Source organism: Mobula birostris, chromosome 16 (assembly GCF_030028105.1).
Source record: "Mobula birostris isolate sMobBir1 chromosome 16, sMobBir1.hap1, whole genome shotgun sequence".
NCBI classification, from domain to species: Eukaryota; Metazoa; Chordata; class Chondrichthyes; order Myliobatiformes; family Myliobatidae; genus Mobula; species Mobula birostris.
In genome coordinates, this window is record NC_092385.1 from 80,136,715 (window position 1) to 80,159,012 (window position 22,298).

At 38.1% G+C, this 22,298-nt stretch overlaps 2 protein-coding genes across 2 annotated transcripts in view; one reads left to right on the top strand and one right to left on the bottom strand.

Annotated features, from left to right (window-relative positions):
- The window catches only part of ecm2 (extracellular matrix protein 2, female organ and adipocyte specific), a 39,308-nt gene extending 18,077 nt beyond the window's left edge, over positions 1–21,231 (top strand). Inside the window, exons 4-14 of the mRNA XM_072280997.1 lie at positions 2,208–2,510; positions 6,063–6,251; positions 6,767–7,500; positions 7,798–8,083; positions 9,028–9,143; positions 9,831–9,966; positions 10,817–10,974; positions 12,298–12,437; positions 15,381–15,707; positions 17,627–17,786; positions 19,796–21,231. Coding sequence (XP_072137098.1) covers positions 2,225–2,510; positions 6,063–6,251; positions 6,767–7,500; positions 7,798–8,083; positions 9,028–9,143; positions 9,831–9,966; positions 10,817–10,974; positions 12,298–12,437; positions 15,381–15,707; positions 17,627–17,786; positions 19,796–19,846 — 2,583 coding nt within the window. The 5' untranslated portion in view covers positions 2,208–2,224 and the 3' untranslated portion in view covers positions 19,847–21,231. The remainder of the gene's footprint in view (positions 1–2,207; positions 2,511–6,062; positions 6,252–6,766; positions 7,501–7,797; positions 8,084–9,027; positions 9,144–9,830; positions 9,967–10,816; positions 10,975–12,297; positions 12,438–15,380; positions 15,708–17,626; positions 17,787–19,795) is intronic.
- The window catches only part of cenpp (centromere protein P), a 279,625-nt gene that overhangs the window by 78,221 nt on the left and 179,106 nt on the right, over positions 1–22,298 (bottom strand). The gene's annotated exons all lie outside the window — the stretch shown is intronic.

The following is a 22,298-nucleotide window of genomic DNA, read 5'->3' on the forward strand; positions in this document are numbered from 1 at the left end:
CCGTCAGTCTGAGCGCGTCCCTTCTGCCTATCCTCCCTCACACACTGTCTCCGAGCTTTCTCTATTTGTGAGCCAACTGCATCTTCCCCAGTCTCTTCAGTTTGGTTCCCACCCCCCAACAATTCTAGTTTAAACTCTCCCCAGTAGCCTTAGCAAACCTCCCCGCCAGGATATTGGTCCGCCTGGGATTCAAGTGCAACCTGTCCTTTTTGTACAGGTCACACCTATCCCAAAAGAGGTTCCAATGATCCAGAAATCTGAATCCCTGCCCCCTGCTCCAATCCCTCAGACACGCATTTATCCTCCACCTCATTCTATTCCTATACTCACTGTCTCATGGCACAGGCAGTAATCCCGAGACTACTACCTTTGCGGTCCTGCTTCTTAACTTCCTTCCTAACTCCCTGTAGTCTATTTTTAGGACCTTTTCCCTTTTCGTACCTATGTCATTGGTACCAATATGTACCACGACCTCTGGCTGTTCTCCCACCCACTGCAGGATACCTTGGACGCGATCTGAAACATCCCAGACCCTGGCACCTGGGAGGCAAACTACCATCTGAGTTTCTTTCCCGCATCCACAGAATCGCCTGTCTGACCTCCTAACTATAGAGCCCCCTATCACTACTGCCTTCCTCTTTCTTTCCCTGCCCTTCCGAGCCACAGGGCTGGACTCTGTGCCAGAGGCATGGCCACTGTCGCTTCCCCCAGGTAGGCTGTTCCCCCCCCCCCCACAGTACTCAAACAGGAGTACTTATTGTCAAGGGGTACAGCCACAGGGGTACTCTCCAGTACCTGACTCTTCCCCTTCCCTCTCCTGACTGTGAATCACTTGTCTGTCTCCTGTGGCCCCGGTGTGACCACCTGCCTATAACTCCTTTCTATCATCTCCTCGCTCTCCCTGACCAGATGAAGGTCATTGAGCTGCATCTCCAGTTCCCTAACGCGTTCCGGACAGTGGTATGATGATAGTGGCGGAAAACATTGGAATATTTTAGTAAAATGGTATGATATTATGGAGTCATTAAGAAGGCGACTTGTGTGATCATCATCTTATCAGCATGACATCATCTAATTGTAGAACCAGTCTGAAAGCTGAATGATCTCTTGACTGTTCTTTTTCACTAACTAAGATAATAGTTTTGCTTAAAAAAAATGAAACCTAACAATCCTGAGTAGAACTAAAAGTAAACAGAGCAAAAAAATGTATGCGTTATGCTATATGTGGTTGATTACTAATAAATGAGTCAATTAAATTGGAGATCAGAAATTGTTTCTAGGCCTCAGAAGATAAATGAAAAGTTGCAGATGATTTAAGTTACGTGGGCCCAGATTTTGATGTGTTATGCCAGTAGTTCAGTGCGCAAATGTCGGCATTTATGTATTTAAGTATTTGTGGGTTTTGGAATCCTATCCAAATTTGAAAGTCTCATTCTTGCCAGGTGAATTTCACCAACAATTTCTTTGGTCCATTTTGCCTCCTGACTCGTTGTGAAGTCCAGTCGTAGAGTAGGAACTTCCTGAGATTCCCAGGAAAACTAAGCTCTCAAATCCTGACATGAGATCTGTGATATCATTGACCTCCTGATAATAGTATAGCTAATTACACTACATCATTATTCATTGCAGCTTCATTGTGAATAATCTCAATACCCTTTCATCAATAATATTCACAGCTACTCTTCTATTCTGGTTATAACCAGATTCACAATACGTACATGACATAGTTATTCTTTCCTCTTTAATTCCCTGAATTTCGTCCTTCATGAGGGACTTTGCATCCAAATTCAGGACATTCAACTTGTTTTTGCATACAGGCTTCTCCAATTACCTATTTGTGTTACAGACTGTCAGATAGATCTGCCATTTAATGGGTTTGATTGCATTAGACAACAAAAGGCAGCCTTACAATCAAATAACATTTTTATAAAACTCATATGTTGTTACCTAAGTACTGGACCTCTGGCAGATTTTATATTTATTGATGTAGGTAAACTTCTCACTTCAGTTGAACTAGCATTACAATAAATATTACTTGATAAATACTGAAAGATCCATTAATCAACATTAATATAAATAAATGAACATACAATTGAAATTAGCATTATGAAACTTCACTCTAACAAAACATTAATTTCACCATTTACACAAACTTGGGTATTAAAAGTGTGTGAAGCCTATGTACTTATTTTTCTTTTGTTTTTCAGGTGATTACTGAAAAAAAATGAAAGTAAACACTTTTATTTTGTTCTGCCTTCTTCTTAACTTTGGTGTTACCTTTGGTATAAGAAAGTATAAGACACCAAAGAGGGTTTTGAGAAGGAGGTTTCACCACAGAGGATGGCAACAAGTTGGCTATGTAAATCGCAACTCAGTTGGACTATTCAAACCCAGACGTTCACATGTTGCAGCCAAGGTTCCAAACATTAATGCAGATGAAAGTACTTTGCCCTTCATCGACTCATATATAAATGTTGATGAAATGGAGCCTAGCTACCATGTACTACCAGGTTAGTGAAAACCAATAAAAGAAATATCATCATTGATTTATAGAAATACACTGCTCCCCTGAACATATGATGTGTTTTTCTTCAGGAATAGAGTTAATCAAAACATTTTAAGCATTATTTTAATACTAATGTTTGCCAATTTTAAACAAACACTTTAATACCACCTTTTAGAAAATATGAATACTTTTAAGTAGAATGACTACCTCAGCATCTGATATAAATTACTTCAATCTCATTTTAAAAAGTAATGTAAAGAATGGATTATTCCTACAATTTCATTTGTTAACTGCAATATATTATTCTTTCATATACCATATGTCTCATATTTTATATTTATGCAGATGTCAGTTACTATTGCAATAACACATTTGGTTATTCTAAAGCCTTTTGTGACTACTTGAGTTTAAACTAAAATCTCACTAAGACTGATGGGCAGTATCCCAACAAACATTCTCACCTAACAAGATACTTTAACTTTGTCATGAGGACAAAAATAGTTTCCATTAAACTTGCAGAGTGATAAATAGATTGTTTTTCTTTTGAAAATTGTTGCAAGCTAGTCTATTCACCACACACCAGATTCTCATATCACATGTTTGATCTGCATCCATTCTGCACATCTGCAAAGTATAATCCCTTCTGGAATCCTTTTGATGCCAGAAGAGGACATATTTCAACTGTCCTTAACCATCAGTTAAACTTTTATACCTCTATATAGTTCACAGAATCAGAGAATAATTGTGACACAGCTGCAGTCATTTGGATCATCAAATCAATGCAGACCCCGTGTAGTAATCTTGCTAGCTGCATTTCCCTGTTTTTGCTTTACTGCTCTGCAAATTATTTTTCCCTCGCCACTTTTGAAACGATGATTGATTCTATTTTCACCACTCCTATGGGCTATGATCATTTAAAAAATGAATTTTCTGCATATTCCTCTCATCTCTTATCCTCAGAACAATGAATCCATGTCCCTTAATCTTGGAATCATTCACTATGGTAACAGAATCCATCCATTTCATCTGTCCAAAATGTCACGATCCTATATTCATCAATTCTCTACTCATTCTCCTTGCTGCAAGAAAAACAACTCTAAGTTCTCCAAACTTTATCAGCTGAAATCCTTCATCTCCGCACCATAACTATTAATGTTCAGATTTCGTATTATATGGACGTTTACTTCCATTGACAATTTTCTCCATTGCAACTGTTAAAACCATTCAAATTCACAAAAAAAATCACTTCACATAGACTTTTTAAATTTCCCATGCATCAGGATTTCCAACTAAAATACAATTATTTTATAAATATGCAATCAAGAACTCAAAAATATATTAATGCAAACCTAGAAAACTGGATTAAGCAGCTGAAGATGATTGGGCCTGGACCTGAGAAATTTCTGCAGAAATTTCCTGGAGCTGATGTGACAGCCACCATCTTCTGCATGACTTGAACCATTGCACTGCCTGATCCTGATACCAACTGATTTCAGTTTCACCAGACTTTCTTAATATCACACATGGTCAAATACTGCCTTGACGTCAAGAGATGTCACTCTCACCTCGCCTCTGAAATTTAGCTCTTTGGTCCACGTTTTAACCAAGGGCTTGATGAGGTCTAGTGCCTTGTGGTTCTGGTAAGACCCAACCTGAGCATAAGTAAGTAGTTTATTAATGAGCCAGTTCTGCTTGATAGCACTGTTATACTTCCCATCACTTAGCTGATGATTGGGCATAGGTTTACAAAATGATTTCCAGCAGATTGCTTTTGTCCTATTTCTCTGTGGACAGAGAATACCTGCCAATGCTTCTACATTACTGGGTAAACGCCAGTAGATGCATTGTGAGTTTACTGGAGAAACTTGGCTGGAGGCATAACTAATTCTGGAGTGCAAGTTTTTAGCAGTAGGATTAGGATGTTGTCAGTTCCCATAAGCTTTGATGTATCCAGTACTGTCAGTCAACATTAATACCTGAAGCTATGACTACAATTGCTGGAGACTGACTTCTGTGAAGGAAAGGATCACAAAAGAAAGTTAAGATGGAGCATCTATTCAGCACTTCTGGATGACGAGGGTCAAATGATTCATCTTTGTGTTTACCACTGGCTTCCTTGTCCCTGACCTTCCAGTGACCACCACAATTTACAGCTAGATGTGGCAGAGCTGCAGAACTTTTACCATAATTTATGAGAATTTAGCTCTGCCTATTACTCGCTTTTTAACAGATACGAAGATGTTTCATATAGTTTCACAAGATTGAAACTTTGTTTATAGGTAATGCTGTTATTGCTCCAAGCATGCTCTTCTGCATCTATTAATATGTTGAACATGTAGCTTGATATTAATGGTAGATTGACATTATAGGTGTATATTTCACTTGCTATTAGTGGCCTACAATGCTTCACGGAAGTCTAGAATTCTGTACACCCTGTCTAATGATAGCTGTGAGAAAATGGCATGGCCCAGATGTTGAGGATCTTTGATGTAGATGTTGACTTCTTGAGTTTGTGCCTCCCATGGATACTACCAATGACGGGCAGAGTTGTGCTCATGATGAAATGAGCAAAGTCCACTGCACTCTGCAACTTTTAACATTCCTGCACATTAGATTGCTGTACCAGATCGTGATAAAACCAAATCAAAATGTTCGATGACTAGCTGAAACTTCTTGATCTTTTAAAATAAAGATGTCTTCCTTAGAAAAATAGAGGGCTATAGGTAAGCCTAGTAATTTCTAAGGTAGGGACATGTTCGGCATAACTTTGTGGGACGAAGGGCCTGTATTGTGCTGTAGGGTTTCTATGTTTCTATGTTTATGATTGCATTGATGTGTTAGGTCCAGGACAGGTCATCCAATATGCTCCTGTCCAATATATTCATGTGAAATAGCTCCTTCCTATTCCAGTTCTTGAACTAACATCCCATGAAAAGGATTCCCTTATTGGACTCATTGACCATGCTGATCCAGCTCATTCTGTCAGTATGTGTTCAGGCAGTAACCCCAAAATTACCACCTGTGGAGAGCTGCTCTTAAATTTTATTCCCAACTTCTAAATTTCATTTTCAGATCTTTCTCCCTTTTCTTCCCCATGTTGTAATCCCATGACAACTGGCCAAACTTCCCTTTCCAAGCTCCAACTGTATTAAAACTCCTACTTTGAAATATTGGTGTGAAGAAATTACAATACATATAGATACATTATAAGGCCAAATACTTTCCTACTTGATAATTATAGCACTGAATTCCATTAAAAGTCCATTTAGACTTCATGTAATAATTCTCAAAGCATACAGCAGGACGAATTAATAAGTAGCTTATGTCTATCACAATTTTAGAAATTCTATTAGCTTGCGGTGGAGAATGTTTCAAAAACACGGCTAGTGGAGGCATGCAGAAATATTAACAAATAATTAAGAATTATTTCTTAATAGTCTAATGATTTTTGGGACTGTGGTATCATTTTCATGGCTTAAACTTGAATGCTTAAGTAGCGGACAATTTCAACAGAACTACAAATAACGACACACTTTTGTTTAATTTCTAACTTAAGGCAGGCAAGGACACTGCAAAGCCAATGGGATGACCATGTATCACAATGCAGTCTGGTCTCCAAAACCTTGTCTAATCTGCCTCTGTTCAAGTGGAAAAATAGTTTGTGATGAAATGAACTGCCCTATTTTAACATGTGCAAGGACCAAGATACCAACAGGAGAATGCTGTCCAATTTGTACTTCATATGGTATATTCTTATTCTATTTTAGCATAGATATTAATAACAGCCACTGATAGATTGCAACATGTGACTTAGAATAGTTTACTAAAGAGAATACGAATAACATTCACTGGAAAAATACATGCTGGACAGTAACACTATCTTGAGATATTTTTTGATATTAATTCTGAACAATATTGCCTGTCAATATGCAATTATAAATTTACATTATTCCTTTAGCTATTCTTGTCGATTGGTGCTTTATGTCTCTAATGGATGTAATAGTATTAACAGAATAAATCATTTATTGTTAGTTTTATTAACTCAGGAAAAATATAGATCGAAACCATATTCCTGTGCTGTGCACTTCAATTTATATATTAAGTGCAATATTGCCCTTTACTTATCTTTATTTCCATATTATCAAATACAACTTTACTCAAAATGTAAAATAATCCTAAAACTTAAATTGCATGCTTACAATTATCTTTGCACATTTAGAATTCAGGCCAGAGGTCTTACATTTTATTATGATTCTACAGAGCCAAATGATCCAAGTGAAACATATCCTACCATCTTGAATAGTCAGGATTTCAACATAGGGCCAGAGCTACTACAGACAGAAGAGAAAGAATTAGAAGAGGAATTACATAGAAAAAATGAAATACATAAAGAAAATGAGAAAAAATGCCAAGATGACAAAATGCAAAGTGAACTGGAAGAACCCTATCACAATGAAGAGTTGGAAGACGACAAGATACAAAAAGCAACTGATATGGAACAGATCCACTTACAGGAAGAAAAGCAGGAAAATAAAGAAAAGAAACAATTTGAAAAAGAAATAAAAAATAATTCAAGTACCATAGAAGAGAAAAACCAGGACTATGATAATTATGCAAACAATTCTGGAGATGATCAAGAGATGGAACAAGAGGGGCAGCAAAAGGTGGAGGAGGAACAAGGAGAGGGACAAAAGGAAGAGCGAGAGGTGGAGGAAAAAGATGAACTGGAGGTGGTGAACAAGCAGCAGAAGGGTCAAGTGGAGGAAGAAGAGCAAGTAGAGGAAGGGCAGGAGATGGAAGCAGAATACCAGATGGGGGAAAAAGGGCAGGAAGAGGAGAAAGAACAGGAGAAACAAAACATGGAACAACAAAAAGCACAAGAGGATACCAAGGAGGAGCAAGAAGGGGAATGGCAACAAGAAAAGGCAGTAAATGGAGAGAGGGTGGCAGAAGAGGAAGAGATGGATGGTGAGGGGGAGGCAGAGAAGGAAGAGGTGGATGGAGATGGGGAGGTGGAGAAGGAAGAGGTGGATGGAGATGGGGAGGTGGAGAAAGAAGAGGTGGATGGAGATGGGGAGCTGGAGAAGGAAGAGGTGTTTGGAGAGGGGGAGGTGGAGAAGGAAGAGGTGGATGGAGATGGGGAGGTGGAGAAGGAAGAGGTGGATGGAGATGGGGAGGTGGAGAAGGAAGAGGTGGATGGAGATGGGGAGGTGGAGAAGGAAGAGGTGGATGGAGATGGGGAGGTGGAGAAGGAAGAGGTGGATGGAGATGGGGAGGTGGAGAAGGAAGAGGTGGATGGAGATGGGGAGGTGGAGAAGGAAGAGGTGTTTGGAGAGGGTGAGGTAGTGGATGAAGAGGAGGAGGAGTATGAGGAGGAGGATTATCAAGATATATTTGATTTGTCATCATTTTCTACCTTATTACAACTGATTCCACATCAGTCCAATGAGGATAGCCCAACATTTTTTCTCCCAGTTGGCTGTGATGTGACTGACATTACTATGAACTGCAATAATGCAAAGCTGACTCAAATACCTCCATTACGTGATCTGGAGATCAAACATTTTCATCTTTCAGGTAATCAATACACAAAGACAGATTACATATATATTTTCATAAATTTTGTTTATATACTCAGTGACCACTTCATTAGGTGCATCCTGTAACTAATAAAGTGGCCACTGTATACATGTTTGCGGTCTTCTGCTGCTGTAGCCCATCCACTTGAAGTTTGGACGTGTTGTGCATTCAGAGATGCTCTGCTGCACAACACTGTTGTAATGCGTGGGAGTTACTGTTGCTGTCCTGTCAGCTTGAATCAGTTTGGCCTATTCCTTCCACCCCTCTCATTAACAAGGCATTTTCGCCAGGAGAACTGCCATTCACTGGGTGTTTTTTGTTTCTTGCACCATTCTCTGTAAACTCTAGAGACTCGTATGTGAAAAACCTAGGAGATTAAACCAACGATCATTCCATGGTCAAAGTCACCCAGATTATATTTTTTCCCAGCCTGATGTTTGACTGAACCTCCTGACCATGTCTGCATGGATGCTTTTATGCTACTATATAACTGGCTGATTAGATATTTGCATTTACAAGCAGGTGTACAGGTGTACCTAATAAAGTAGATATGCTACTGTGTCTGGTATTAATGCAGTTTCTTTTAAAGCACGCTAATGACGGAGGGATTCCAGTTACTTTTAACCTTTCTGGATATCAAACTCAACCAGTTTTAGGAGTCATGTAGAAGCAGGTTTTTCACTAGAACCCTTGAATTTAAGAATGTTCTATCAAGAACTGCCAAATTGCATTGGAGTCCATTTAATTTCCTGTATATTCCAAACTCAATTACTAATTCCCTGCCTTCTTTCCCGGCTTTCCCCCCACCCTCCTGAACCTGTCTTCAGATGATCACTGCTTTTGAGCAGCTCGAGTATGAATTCATTTTTAAATCCTTAGATAATACTATGGTAAAATATTATGCTTTAAAAACACTCATGTATGCTCAACCAACCTTGCAGGAAACTCAATCACTACTATTCCAGCAGAGGCATTTAATGGGGTTCCTAATCTTGAATTAATTGACCTCAGCAGAAACAGGATTGCTTCATCATATATCGACCAAGCTGCGTTCAAAGTAAGTTTTACAAATGATTTCAAAGCAGTTGTTAGTAGACATTTGAAAAGAGTCTATGGAGAGGATGTCAATTTCTGTGGTGTGTTAAGCTGTGTCCACAACTCTCTGCAGATTTTTGTAGCCACAGGCAGTGCAGTTGCCATACCAAGCTGGGATGCAACCAGATTTGTATGAAATACCATTACAAAATTGCCAAATCACCAAATTAATACAATTCTATTCTCTCATTATATTGCTGGTGATGTGTATTGATGATATCAATATTACTTATATCAATATTACAACCCAAAATTTAGAATTAATGAGATGTGATGCAGAATCCATCAAGTAGATCGGACATGAGCAGCAAACAAATATAAATCACAATGTTGAACTGAAACACTGACATAAATCAAGAATATTTTTTCTTGCTGGGTTCATGGATATGAATAAAATAATGACACTTAAGTACCCAAAAAGTATACCTTACAAACAAATTTTAAACTGAATAAACCAAATACAATCAAACTTACACCACTGAAGCATATCAAACCATCAAAGGCTGATTACACAAAATGCATTTTATCTAAATCATAAAATGTAGTTACTTGACTAATTGACTTAACACATTGTTGGTGTAAATGGCCAGGTCATTATATTAAAATCTTACAAAGAATATTTATTTTTGGAATGTTTTGTTTCTTTTAGAAATTAAAAAAACTGGAACGCCTATACTTGGATGGAAATTTGTTGTTCCGGATTCCTCCTCGACTCCCTCGAACACTAGTAGAGCTAAAAGTAAATGAAAACCTTCTTCAACAACTGGATGAACAAACATTCCATGGTATTTATGCTTAAAAATCTAAGGAAGAGTTAATGCAGCTGAAAATTTATTTGTACAAAAAATAGCCTATTTTACATAACAATTCCATAGTTAGGTTTTAAACAAATGAAAATTATTATTTAAATTACTTGTTGAAAAGGCTGACCAGAAGTCCTTCTAGTTATATAGATATATAGCTGCCACTTCTCAGGAATGAAACTATGTACACATTTTTAAAATACAACTCTTGGTTTCTTTGAGCCCAATAGCCTATCAATGAGCATAGTAAGCATAAATTTCCAAGGATGATTGATTTAATTATAAAACTCAAAACTCCACTGCAATGTAAGGTGGTCAGACCTGTAAGTTACAGCAACACACATCAAAGTTGCTGGTGAACGCAGCAGGCCAAGCAGCATCTGTAGGAAGAGGTGCAGTCGACGTTTCAGGCCGAGACCCTTCGTCAGGACTAACTGAAGGAAGAGTTAGTAAGGGATTTGAAAGTTGGAGGGGGAGGGGGAGATCCAAAATGATAGGAGAAGACAGGAGGGGGAGGGATAGAGCCTAGAGCTGGACAGGTGATAGGCAAAAGGGGATACGAGAGGATCGTGGGACAGGAGGCCCAGGGAGAAAGACAAGGGGGGGGGCCCAGACCCAGAGGATGGGCAAGGGGTATATTCAGAGGGACAGAGGGAGAAAAAGGAGAGTGAGAGAAAGAATGTGTGCATAAAAATAAGTAACAGATGGGGTACGGGGGGAGGTGGGGCCTTAGCGGAAGTTAGAGAAGTCAATGAGCAAGAAGCATAAAACAAGAACTTGCATGCTGTAACCATGCTATCCATTGATTAACTTTTACATCAAAATTAAACAGGTTTGAGTAGAATAGTCAATTTGGAGCTGGAAGGAAATAAACTCAGTGAAAGTAATGTTCAACCCCTCGTCTTTAGACCACTTAAGCGACTCGCTTACTTGCGACTGGGAAAAAATAAATTCAGAACCCTACCGCAAGGTCTTCCTCCTTCCATCGAGGTAAACAATTTTTTTCATGTTTCCAAACCGTTTAAGGGCTTATATTCAAAAATAGGAGTTGTATTAATATTGTTGTGTCACCAGCTAAAACCTCACACTTACACAATTATATGTTAAGAATGTACCGATACTAGCCATCCATCTGGAGATTTACATCTTGTGATAAGTTTCAGGATTTCTTTGTCACTGGTTCAGGCTTTCTGACGTCTTTACCAATGTTGCCATGATCAGAAGCTAGAGGAATAGCAGCTCATCCTTCTATTTGGCATGTTCCAACCTACTGGACTCAACACTGACTTTAACATCAGTACCACTATGGGATGGATGTATTCAGATATGAGAGCAGACAATATGTTTATGAGTACTAAAGAGAAATTCAAGACTGGGAATGGAGTCAAGGGTAAATGGATTCTGAAAAAGGGTTGAAAACAGCTTTGACTAATCTTAGTTCATCATAGCTACTCAATATCATCCAGGCTATTCCTTGATCTTATTTTAAATGAAGGAAAGTAGGTAAGTGGATTAAAATGAAATTCACAGATTTTTATTTGTTAAAGCGGATACAATAGGGTCTTTTAAGAGCCCCTTAGATAGGTACATGAAGCTTAGAAAAATAGAGGGCTACGTGTTAGGGAATTTCCAGGCAGTCTCTAGAGTAGGTTACATGGCTGGCAAAACATTGTGGGCTGAACGGCCTGTAAGGTGCCGTAAACTTCCATATCCTATGTTAAACCCTGTATCAATTGTAAGTTTTTCCGAATTATGTGTTATAAAATATAGTAATATTATTTCAGAAAGCATGCATTTTCAAAGATTCAAACTGTTATAAATCCACAACAGGATTAGGAATAAGCCGCATGGACAAAATTAGTACTTATATTAAATCAGTATTCATGCGTTTGCATTTCGAAGCTCAATATTTAAATGATGAGCAATACATCCTATGAAATATTAAAACAAATTGTTAGTTTCATATGAATTATTCACATACCTTTTAAAGTAATATTTACAAAACATTTGTTTCCTACATTCAGCCATTTGAAATTAACATTATCATGCCTGGTACCTGTTTACAATAATAATACTGTATTGGAATATTGGTGAAATTTTAAAGAATGAATTTAATTTATAAATTTCTCAACTTTTTCAAATGTTGCCATGATCCGAGTGGAACCTGACCTGTAGAACAAATCCACAATAATCTCTGAATTTCCTGTAGTGTTCACCTAAAATTCTTAAATGTACTACTGATATATTTTGCAGACAGGCCATATTTACCTCTGATCTTTTGATATGAAATGTGTTTATTTTTCTAAAATGCAGGAACTCTACCTTGAAGATAATGAAATTGAAGAAATATCTGAAATGAGTTTGAATAGGACAACCAATTTGAATGTAATTGTTCTGAGACATAACAAACTTGATGAAACCAGAATTGCACCAATGGCTTGGATAAAGCTGGAGTGAGTATTCAGACTCTAACTGATTATATGAAAAGCAAGCATGAAGCATTAACTAATCAGAATTAGAAATCGGAGATGATAAGTTCACCTGTGGAAGCTATTGAACAATAAAAAGCAATACATTTTAAAAGTGGACTTCAATGACCATCAAATCTGAATGGTGCAAACATAATTGTAACTCTCAGATGTATATAGGGATTCGATATTTTATATTTTCTGACAACACAGTTAGACATTTTGGCCCACTGAATCCATGCTGAATCTGATGCCTCCTGGGACAATTTCCTTGTTACCTATTTGCCTCTCATATCCATTAATTTGATTTTGAGTCTCTCTCCTGTAAACGTACCTTGACAGAAGATAATTTAGTGTGATCAAATCCACAAACTAGTGTCCTTGAACAAAAAGCTGAACCACCTGAGGAAAATTCATGGGTCACAGGGAGTGGTAAAGTTCAGGAAAGAATCCGAGCTGCTGGAGCCAGTTGGCCACTCACAGCAAATGCAGTTCTAATAGCTTATCTCTGCAACATTAGGCAATTAAATGCTCTCAAGTGCCAAATTTAAACAATTTACCAATTATAACAAATTCAGTAGATGACATGTTTAAAGTAAATTTATTATCAAAGTACATAATATATCACCATATAGAACATGGAGGTTCATTTTCTTGCAAGCATTCACAGTAAATACAAAGAAACAAAAATACAAAATGATAATAAATAAATCAGCAGTAAATATCAGGAACATGAGATGAAGAGTCTTTGAAAGTAAGTCTATATGTTGTGGGAGCAGTTCAGTGTTGGGGTGAGTGAAGTTCGAGAGTGGTGTAGGACTTGAGGCTCATATATCTCCTTCCTGATGGCAGCAGCAAGAAGAAAGCATGGCCTAGATGGTGGGGGTCCTTCATCATGGATGCTGCTTTCATGCAACTGTGCTACATGTAGATGTGCTCAATGGTGGAGAGGGCTTTACTTATGACGGACTGGGCTGTATCCACTACATTTTGTAGAATTTCCGTTCAAGGGCATTAGTGTTCCCAGACCAGGCCGTGATACAACCAGTCAGTATACTCTCCATTGTACATCTGTAGAAGTTTGCTAAATCTTTGCATACTTCTAAGAAATTAGAGGTGCTGCTAGGCTTCCTTTGTAATTGCACCTACGTGATGGGCCCAGGACAGATCCCCGAAACAACACCGAGGAATTTAAAGTTGCTGACCCTCTCTATCTCTGATCCCCCAATGAGGACTGGCCCACAGACCTCCGGTTTCCTCCTCCTGTAGTCAATAATCAGCTCCCTGGTCTTGCTGACATTGAGTTGTGCGTCATTCAGCCAGATTTTCAATCTCCCTTCTATATGCTGATTCGTCACCACCTTTGATTCAGCCAACGGCAGTAACATTATCAGTAAAGTTAAATATGGTATTGGAGTTGTGCTTATCCTCACAGACATAAGTACAAAGAGAGCAGAGCAGAAGGCTAAGCATACAGCCATGTGGTGCACCTGTGCCAACGGAGATCTTGGAGGAGATGTTACTGCCAATCCAAGCCGACTGGAGTCTGCAAGAGAGAAAATCGAGGATCCAGTTGCACAAGGAGGTGTTGAGACCTAAGTCTCAGAACTTGCTGATTAATTTTGAGGGAATGGTATTGCCTGTGAGTTGTAGTCAGTGGAGAGTGTTGTGATGTATGCATCTCCACTGTCCAGATGCTCCAGGTTGAGTGAAGAGTCAATGAAATTGCATCTGCTGTTAACCAGTTGTGAGGGGAGGTAAACTGGAGCAGATGCAAGTTGCTCCTCAAGCAGGAGTTGATATACTTCAACACTAACCTCTCAAAGTGGATGTAAGTGCTACTGGACGATAGTCATTGAGGCAGGTTACCACTTCTTCTTAGGCACCGGAATAACTGAAGTCTGCACGAAGCAGGTGGACATGTCAGATTGCTCAGTCGAGAGGTTAAAGATATCAGTGAACACTCCAGCCAGTTGATCAGCACAGGCCTTTTGTACTCAGCCATGTATTTTAGAAAATGAAGTACATAACTTGTGCAAACATGAGGAAATCTGCAGATGCTGGAATTTCAAGTAACACATATAAAAGTTGCTGGTGAATGCAGCAGGCCAGGCAGCATCTCTAGGAAGAGGTACAGTCGAAGTTTCGGGCCAAGACCCTTCATCAGGACGTCCTGACGAAGGGTCTCGGCCCAAAATGTCGACTGTACCTCTTCCTAGAGATGCTGCCTGGCCTGCTGCATTCACCAGCAACTTTTATATGTGTTGCATAACGTGTGTAAAGATTTCATATTGTTGAGAAAATGAATGCAATTATTTGAGATGTTTAAAAAATGGTGATAATAGTGCAATGTTAAGCAACAGCACACATAATGTATTTCACTGTATGCTTCGATATCCATATGACAAATAAAAAAGCTAATCTTTAAAAAACTAATCTTTAATCTAACGTGATCAGCACTAGCTGGTTTAAACTTTTCATATATATAACCTATAATTTTCTGCTTTTTGTAGAGCTTTGCAGATTTAAGAAATTACTTTTAATACCCAACAATTTCTTTGACCGGCCCCCCGCCCCCCGCCCCCAAGCATCAGGCAGGAGGTACCAAAGCATTAGGGTAAGGACTGTTAGGATGAGAAACAACTTCTTCTCCCAGGCCGAGAGACTACTGAACTCCCTGCCATCACCCAGGTCTAACCATGTTTGAAGTACCAGTAGATTTATATGGTTTACTTTTTAACTTGTGACGTAATTGAACATTATTTATTTACCTATGGTACTATTTCTTTATGTGTTGTGTATGAGCTATACGTACTGTATTGTGCATCTTGGTCTGGAGGAACATTGCTCTGTTTGGTGGTATACATATATATGATGAAATTACAATAACTTAACTTGATCAACCAGTATTTTTGTTCACTTTTTCAGAAATCTAGAATCCCTGGACCTCTCATACAACAAGATCGTTCATGTTCCATCATTCCTACCCAGAGGTTTACTGTATCTTATACTGGTTCATAATCAGATTGAGCGAATTCCAGGCTTTGTGTTTGCCCATATGGAACCGGGGCTGGAAATTCTGTACCTCTCTTTCAACAAAATAACCAGTGGTGGGATTGACCCAGTTTCTTTCTTTGGAACTTATGATTCAATGAGGGAACTGTTTCTGGATCACAATATGTTGAAAAGAGTTCCTGCTGGAATTGCTGAAATGAAAGCACTTCACTTTTTGAGACTGAATGACAATTTAATCAGGTAAAAAGATTGTTTGCCTCATTTGATAATAAGTCTGATCACTTTGTGTTAACTAAGACTCAGCTATCCAAGTCAGAAGGTTGTAGGATTCAGCCCAACTTCATGAAATTAGTAATACTCTAGACTAACATCACATTGAAAATGCTGAGGGTGCACAGTTAAGGACATTGTACATCAGGTGATATGCTAAATAACCTAACTGTCTCAAGTGGGCTCTAAAAATCCTACGGTATTCCGGGAGGAAGAGCAGGTCATTCTCCCATGTGCTGAATGGCAACCCTACTTCAGTCAAAAGTAACAAAGATAGACTGTTCAATTTGTTACTATTTGAAGGAACTTATTTTGAACAAAGCAACCGGTATACCCTTCTACATAACTGGAACTAATTTAAAACAAACATCATTTGTAGCTCTACCAGTCCCTGCAACAAATGTGGGTTTCCTCCAGGTGTTCCGGTTTCCTTTGGCAGTCCAAAGACATAACAGATGGTAGATTAATTTGCCTTTGTAAATAGTCCTGTAATTAGGCTAGAGTTAAATTGGGGATTGCTGGGTGGTGCGACGCAAAGGGCTGGAAGGGCCTATTGTGTGCTGCATCTCAATAAATAAATAAAAAGATTGCACTACGAAGCACTATTGCAGTGTAGAAACCACGGAAATCAAAATGCAGAACAAACTTTTACAAACAGGATTGATAACAACTAACAATTTTGAGTGTAGTGTTAACACTGACCAAGGCACTGGAGAGCAATTCCCCTGCTCTTACTCAAATTAGTGCATTATACTAAGGAAATAGATGGTTGAACATTTGAAAGACAGCACTTCTGAGAGTTCAGTACTATACCTTAGAACTCATCTTGCTAATGGCTGCTCACAGGCACGTGCTTAAGCAATGCCGGTGAGAATGCAGTTCCGAATCCGGGGGAGAGCGGCTGCTTTTTTTCGTAACAGTGAGGTTTCATAAAGTGACGTTCAAAATGCAGGGGACACCTGTACTCCTCTGTACTGGACTGAACAGTAGGCCTAGATTATCAGGTGTCCTGACATAGCCTTCTCACCGAGAGGTGAAAGCACTAACAATCAAAATAATCTGTCTCCATAGGTAAAAACTTTTCACTTTAGTAAGAAAGCTGCAGTTCAATTCCAGAAACGCGTATGAAATCCAGACAAACTTTGAGGCAATGCTTGTACTATTAGAAGTAGCTTCTCTTGAAGTAATGTTAATTTGAGATTCTATTTGCACACTAAGATTGACATAAAATAGTGAGCAGCTATCAACTTATATCTACTATCTTGGATAATATTCATCTTTCAAATGTGAAAACAAATTAAATGGTCTATCCCATATAATTGGTTGTGGGAATATGCTTTAGCCTGCTAGACTCCATCACAGAGTGCGCTTAAAAAAATATTTACTTGGTTGTAAAGAACACCAGGACATTCTGATGTTACATAAGATTATATAAACCCAAATGGTACTTCACAATGGTACACAGTGATACTTCAAACCAATTGATATATTTAGTGAAGAACTGCTATATAATCTCAGAATACTGTATTTCTCCTGTACATGATTTCATTCTGTAAAGATGTGAAGTATTTCAAAAGTATCTTTCCAAAGATGATAACAAATCAATATTACAAAATATACTAGAAGGTATTTTGGCTGATTCCTGTCTTACTGGTTATGTTATTTAAGATTTGGGATTTCATGGATGCTTAAATCCATGAAATTTTCTAACTAAATCTTACAGAAGCAAAGATAGTACTGAACTAAGTGTTTGCCCTTACAAAGTAACTAATCCCTCCATCATTAAACTCTGCAGAAAGCATAATACCAATCTATTCACAAAATGGGATATCAAAATACATATGAACTAATTTTTTTATATCACTTATACAAATTTGGTGTTTCACCAGGAACATCCAACTGGATTCCATCTGCAGTGGAAATGATGAAGATGACTCAAATATTCGAACTCTTCACCTAGAAAACAACTACATAAATACACGGAGAATTGCTCCAACTGCCTTCAGCTGCATTGAATTGCATTCAACTGTGGTCTTAACACCTCAAAAGGTCAAAAAATAACATTCCAGCTGTGAAAATCATTTAGAACATAGAAAAACTACAGCACAATACAGGCCCTTCAGCCCACAAAGCTGTCCTGAACATGTCCTTACCTTAGAAATTACCTAGGGTTACCCATAGCTCTCTATTTTTCTAAGCTCCATGTACCTGTCCAGGAGTCTTTTAAAAGACCCTATTGTATCTGTCTCCACCACTGTCACCGGCAGCCCATTCCACGCACTCACCTCCCTCACCTTCCTCATTTCAGCCCTGAGGAAAAGCTTCTGACTACCCACACGATCAATGTCTCTCATCACCTTATACACGTCTATCAGGTCACCTCTCATCCTCCGTCACTCCAAGGAGAAAAGGCCCAGTTCACTCAACCTATTCTCATAAGGCATGCTCCCCAATCCAGGCAACATCCTTGTAAATCTCCTCTGCACCCTTTCTATGGTTTCCACATCCTTCCTGTAGTGAGGTGACCAGAACTGAGCACAGTACTCCAAGTGGGGTCTGACCAGGTTCCTATATAGCTGCAACATTACCTCTCGGCTCCTAAACTCAATCCCATGATTGATGAAGGCCAATACACCATATGCCTTCTTAACCACAGAGTCAACCTGTGCAGCAGCTTTGAGCGTCCTATGGATTTGGACCCCAAGATCCCTCTGATCCTCCACACTGCCAAGAGTCTTACCATTAATACTATATTCTGCCATCATATTTGACCTACCAAAATGAACCACCTCACACTTATCTGGGTTGAACTCCATCTGCCACTTCTCAGCCTAGTTTTGCATCCTATCAATTTCCCGCTGTAACCTCTGACAGCCTTCCACACTATCCACAACACCCCCAATCTTTGTGTCAACAGCAAATTTACTAACCCATCCCTCCACTTCCTCATCCAGATCATTTATAAAAATCACTAAGAGAAGGGATCCCAGAACAGATCTCTGAGGCACACCACTGGTCACCAACCTTCATGCAGAATATGACTCGTCTACAACCACTCTTTGCCCTCTGTGGGCAAGCCAGTTCTGGATCCACAAAGCAATGTCCCCTTGGATCCCATGCCTCCTTACTTTCTCAATAAGCCTTGCAAGGGGTACTTTATCAAATTTAGTTAGTATATTTTGACAAAAAAGTCAAGATTGTCTATACTCCTTTCCCAGATAGTAACAAGCATTTTTAAGCAAATCTACAATTAACTTATAGTTTATACGTCAATCATTATTCATGGATTCATATTGGTAACAAGGTATGCGCAAGATGAGCAATAAGTTACAAGGCCATCATAATAATCTATTGTGGTTCACTTGGTATGTAAGCAATATTATTCAGTTTGGTCTCTATCGCAATTTGAAACTAGTCATGCAGTAAACATTTGATATTTATTAGAACATCAGTACTTCAAATAGGACAGAAACAAACTTACTTGGGCTAAGCAAATTCCTTTGATATACTATATATTGATTGGTTAAAAGACATTAAAGTAGTGTGAGAATTTTTTTAACTTTTACTTCACGATGAAGAATCACTTTTTAAATAGAATATCTAATTATCAGTGAAATACACCAACAATCATATGGAGTACCATTTAGCTTATTTATGGTTTCAAAATGCTCTTTAATTTCATGTTAGAACTTCATTTATTTTCCACAGATTTTTTAAATTTAAAAATTTTTCATGTAGTCCTTTGTTCAGAATAAATTTTTGGCATAAATGATGTCAACCTAAAATGACCTTTTCTTATACAATGCTTTCAAGATAAGAACATAACCCAAGGGTGTTGTACAGGTGTGTTATCAAACAGAAAATGATTCAGAGATATAGACAGATGCACATGGAAGCTGACCTTTTGGCCCTCCTAGTCTGCACTGACCATCAAACACCCATTCACACTAATTTGACCTGCACTGTTTCCATTTTTAATTCATCCTGCCAAGCTACCCAGATTCCACCACTCACCTACACTCTAGTTGGGTGGCTGATAACTATCTCCATGTCTTTAGGATGTGGGAGGAAACCAGAGCACCCAGAGGAAATGTGCACAGTCACAGTGAAAATGTGAAAATTCCAGGCAGCAGCGGAAGACTGGATTGAAAGAGGATCCCAGATGCTGAGAAGCAGCGGTTCTACCTGCTGTATCACTGTGACACCCCACTCAGCACTTACAGGGAAAACAGGGCAGGTAATCAATTGAGTAGATGCTGGCAATGGAAGAGGGCTACTAAATTAACAACATAAATAGCATGCATATTATAAATGCTGCTTTGGTACTGTGGGCAAGACGGAATCATATTTCAGACATTCAAGAACCACGATGCTAATGGGGACAGGTGCGTGAGGATAAAGCATATTCAAAGACTGGAGAGGAAAGCAAGCTTGTAGAGTAGTTTGCAAAAATGTTGGGCTCAGTGATTTAATTGTGGATTCAGAGGAAGGAACCATGACACAACACAAAAGGAAGTCAGATGTATACAAGACACTGTTTGTAGGAACCAGATATTGGATTGGAATTTGCCAAGGACATCTTAACAACATTCAATTATTTTATGTAATATCTAAAAACTTGGAGAGATATTAAAATAAGCAATTGGAATACTACATACATTGCTAAATCAGTTCATTTCAAATGAGAGATCATATCCTAATTGGGGTGTACATCAGTATAAAATTGTCTTGTTAAAGGGGAATCTGATGGACAGGCTCTCAACAGCCACAACCTTTAATGTGCATTAGGGAAATGTGATAGGAAAGTGACATTAAATTTACCTCCATGTTTAGAGAAATTTCTTGATATTGACGAATGAGACTTGCAATATTGGTTTCTGGTAAAGAGAAGTGCATTTTAAAAAAGAAATAATCCATAACTTTGAGGATGGAACAGGGGTTCCCAATTGGGATTCACAGATACCTTGGTTAATGGTTGGGGTTCATGGCATAAAAAAGATCGCTTTACCTTCCCAAACCCAAATAATATTCTAAAATAGAGAGAGCAATGCCATGCAATTTTGGGACCTGTGTGGAAAATGCATCTTGATCTCCCATTTTGGTGGCTCTCAATAAGAAGGCACAGATTTGAATTAAGAGAGGTCTCTATTCAGAAAAGAAGTTGAAATTACTCACAAGTACATTCTCTTATGTTTAAGAAGTACATGGCAATGTTATCCTTTTAATATCAGATAAAGAAAACTATAATAATACAAAACACAATAAATATACAGACATAAGATAGCTTATATACGTAGATTGATTGTATGTCCATAAAGTGACACTAGCCACATGAGTGACAGGCAGGAACTGATAAAGTAGTCATTGTTAAGTCCTTCCTTTAAGTTTTAATAAAGCATTCTGTTGAATTTTAAAGAATCATTACAGCTCAAAGCTGTAACATAATAAAGCATATTTTACACATATATAGTCAGTCACACAAGTTGTTTTTCTATCATGGAAATATTAAGTGAATGTTGTGTATAATTCTTTACAATAAATTCCTTCCAAATCAAAATTCCACTTTTCAATATGTAACTACAATGATTAGTTTGCTTTCAACAGCTGAAAAAATAACGAACTAAGAACACTTTCCAAAAAAGTGAAGTCAATTCTTTGCTATTTTCTCCACAAACACAGCTCTCAGTTTTAGTTCCAAGCTTTATTTTCAATGAGTGGCCATGGTCTGTTTATAGGAACAGACATAGCATTATGTTAAAACTGTGATGGGTTACCATAGACTCTACAATAATGAAGTTTCTGCTAGCTACACACAACTGCTCCACGCATTTTTGTTTCACTTCAAAATTCCTTGTGTTGCTCCTTCAATAACAGAAGCTATTAAATCAACAACTTCTAATACACAATTTTGACACAGATGAGAAAATATTGCATTAATTGAAGGATAACGTTAATCAGCTCAGTTTCTGGACTTTAAGAGTCCAGAGATGATGAACGCATGGATAAATACTTAAGTGGCAGCCAAGTTCCAATAAGGCCAAAAATACAGTATGTAATGATATGGAAGCAGAAGTAGGAATTAGTCAACAGAAGAAATGAATTGGATATTTGTACTTGAATGATATGCCAAATTTGTTTTGTTTGATAAAAATGACTGGAGAATGAGATGCAAACAGTAAGTCAAATTTATAATGGAGTATTCAACAAAAATGTTTCCCTATGTTTTACTGAGATAGTGAATGGAAATTGATTTGAACATAGAGGAAAATTTATCAGTTATTTGGAAAACTAATATTCGAATTCGATTAATTTTCCATGCCAAAACTTTCATAACTTTGATTTAATATGAAAAATTCACTTCAGTTAGAGAGACAATGGGCCTATTTTTCATCCTTGTCTGGACCTGTTAATAATTCTGGCCTTCTATTATCAGACATTCATTCCGACGTTTTATATTGGTTTGATATACCATTATAGTTGGCTCATCAGATGATTGCAGTTTCCATTCTGCTGAAGTTGGAAATTCTGATTGCACTTCATTTCGCACAATCTTCTCCGGAT